Source organism: Eimeria mitis, genomic scaffold, assembly GCF_000499745.2.
Source record: "Eimeria mitis Houghton genomic scaffold, Emh_scaff5507, whole genome shotgun sequence".
Classification (NCBI taxonomy): Eukaryota; Apicomplexa; class Conoidasida; order Eucoccidiorida; family Eimeriidae; genus Eimeria; species Eimeria mitis.
Window position 1 is genome coordinate 1 of NW_013573779.1, and position 1,708 is coordinate 1,708.

The 1,708-nt window shown below is 32.9% G+C and overlaps 1 protein-coding gene across 1 annotated transcript in view; it reads left to right on the top strand.

The window, feature by feature from the left end:
• Positions 1 to 813: 813 nt before the first annotated feature.
• Positions 814 to 1,708, top strand: part of EMH_0082430 (uncharacterized protein) — a gene marked incomplete at both ends in the record, with an annotated part of 2,422 nt that continues 1,527 nt past the window's right edge. Inside the window, 2 exons of the mRNA XM_013500532.1 lie at positions 814 to 824; positions 1,372 to 1,706. Of these exons, the coding sequence (XP_013355986.1) occupies positions 814 to 824; positions 1,372 to 1,706 (346 nt within the window). The remainder of the gene's footprint in view (positions 825 to 1,371; positions 1,707 to 1,708) is intronic.

Sequence of the window (1,708 nt, forward strand, 5' to 3'; positions counted from 1 at the left end):
ATATATATATATATATATATATATATATATATATATATATATATATATATATATATATATATATGTATTTTTTTGTTGTTGTTTTTGTTGTTTTTCGTTGTTTTTGTGTTTGTTTTTGTGTTTGTTTGGTTTTGCTTTTGTCTTTGTTTTGGTTTTATTTGTTTTTGTTTTTTTCTTGTGTTTGTTGTTTTATTGTTTTGTTCTTTTTTTTGTTTTATTTTTTTGTTGCGTTTGAATATATATTAATATTATATTATTTCTTCATCATTGTTGTTGTTTATTATATTTATTTAATGTTTTTGTTTATTATATTTGTTTTTTATTATTATTATTATAAATTATATTATTTCTTTATTTTTTTGTTTATTATAATATGTTTATAGTTGGCTCTTTATATAAACCTTCAGGGGCTATATTTTACTTATATTATATATTATTATTTTTATATATTTTACTTATATTATATTATTTATTATTTTTATAAATTTTTGTAGTTTGTGTATTATATTTCTTTATTATTATTATTACTAATTAAATTATTTCTTAATTTATATTATATAATAATATAATATAATATATTATAAATTAATATTATATAATACTATAATATAATATATAATAAATTTATATTACATAATACTATAAAATAATATATAATAAATTTATATTATATAACAATACAACATAATATATTATTATATTTATTTGTATGATATGTGTGTAGCTGGCTTCTTATCTAAACCGCCAGGGTATACCGTCTGCAGCCTATCACGCGGGCCTCACAGAGAAAACCCGCAAAACCCTTCAGAGCCGATGGAGCGAGGGTTTAGGGTTTAGGGTTTTGGTGGCCACGGTGGCTTTCGGCCTGGGCGTAGATAACCCCCATGTTCGCTTCGTTGTTCACTTCTCTATCACAAAAACTATTGAAGGCAAACCCTAAACCCTAAACACTTCTATAAACACTAAACCCTAAACCCTATTATAAACCCTAAACCCTAAACCCTATTATAAACCCTAAACCCTAAACCCTATTATAAACCATAAACTCTAAACCCTATTATAAACCGTAAACCCTATTATAAACCCTAAACCCTATTATAGACCATAAACCCTAGACCCTCTTAGAAACCCTAAACCCTAAACCCTGTAGAATATATCCAACAGTATAACTCGCTTTTAAGGATATAATAGCATGAAGGCGTTGTGTGGATTATACATTTACATTCATTAGGGTTTAGGGTTTAGGTTTTAGGTTTTAGGGTTTAGGGTTTGTTGGGGTGTATGTACAGCTTTCTATCAAGAGTCGGGGAGAGCAGGGCGCGACGGTCTGCCGGCGCGGAGCATTTTATATTTCTCTCCTTCTGATTACAGGCTGCTGCAGTTTGTGCTGCAGCAGCAGCGGGACCAGCAGCTGAAAGCAGCAGCAGCAGCAGCAGCAGCTGGCCGCCCCACAAAAGACCTACAGCAGCTAAAAAGAGAAACAGCAGAGCAGCAAGACAAACAACTCGAAAAGCTCAGATCTTGTCTTTCTTACTGCCGTCTCATTGGCTGCAGAAGAAAATATCTGCTGCAGCAGTTCGGCGAGGCATATACCCCCGCTGCTGCTGCTGCTGCTGCTGCTGCTGCTGCTGGTGCTGCTGCTGGTGCTGCTGCAGCAGCAGCAGCAACAGGAGCAGCAGGAGGAGGCCCCGGCCGTTGCTGCGACAAC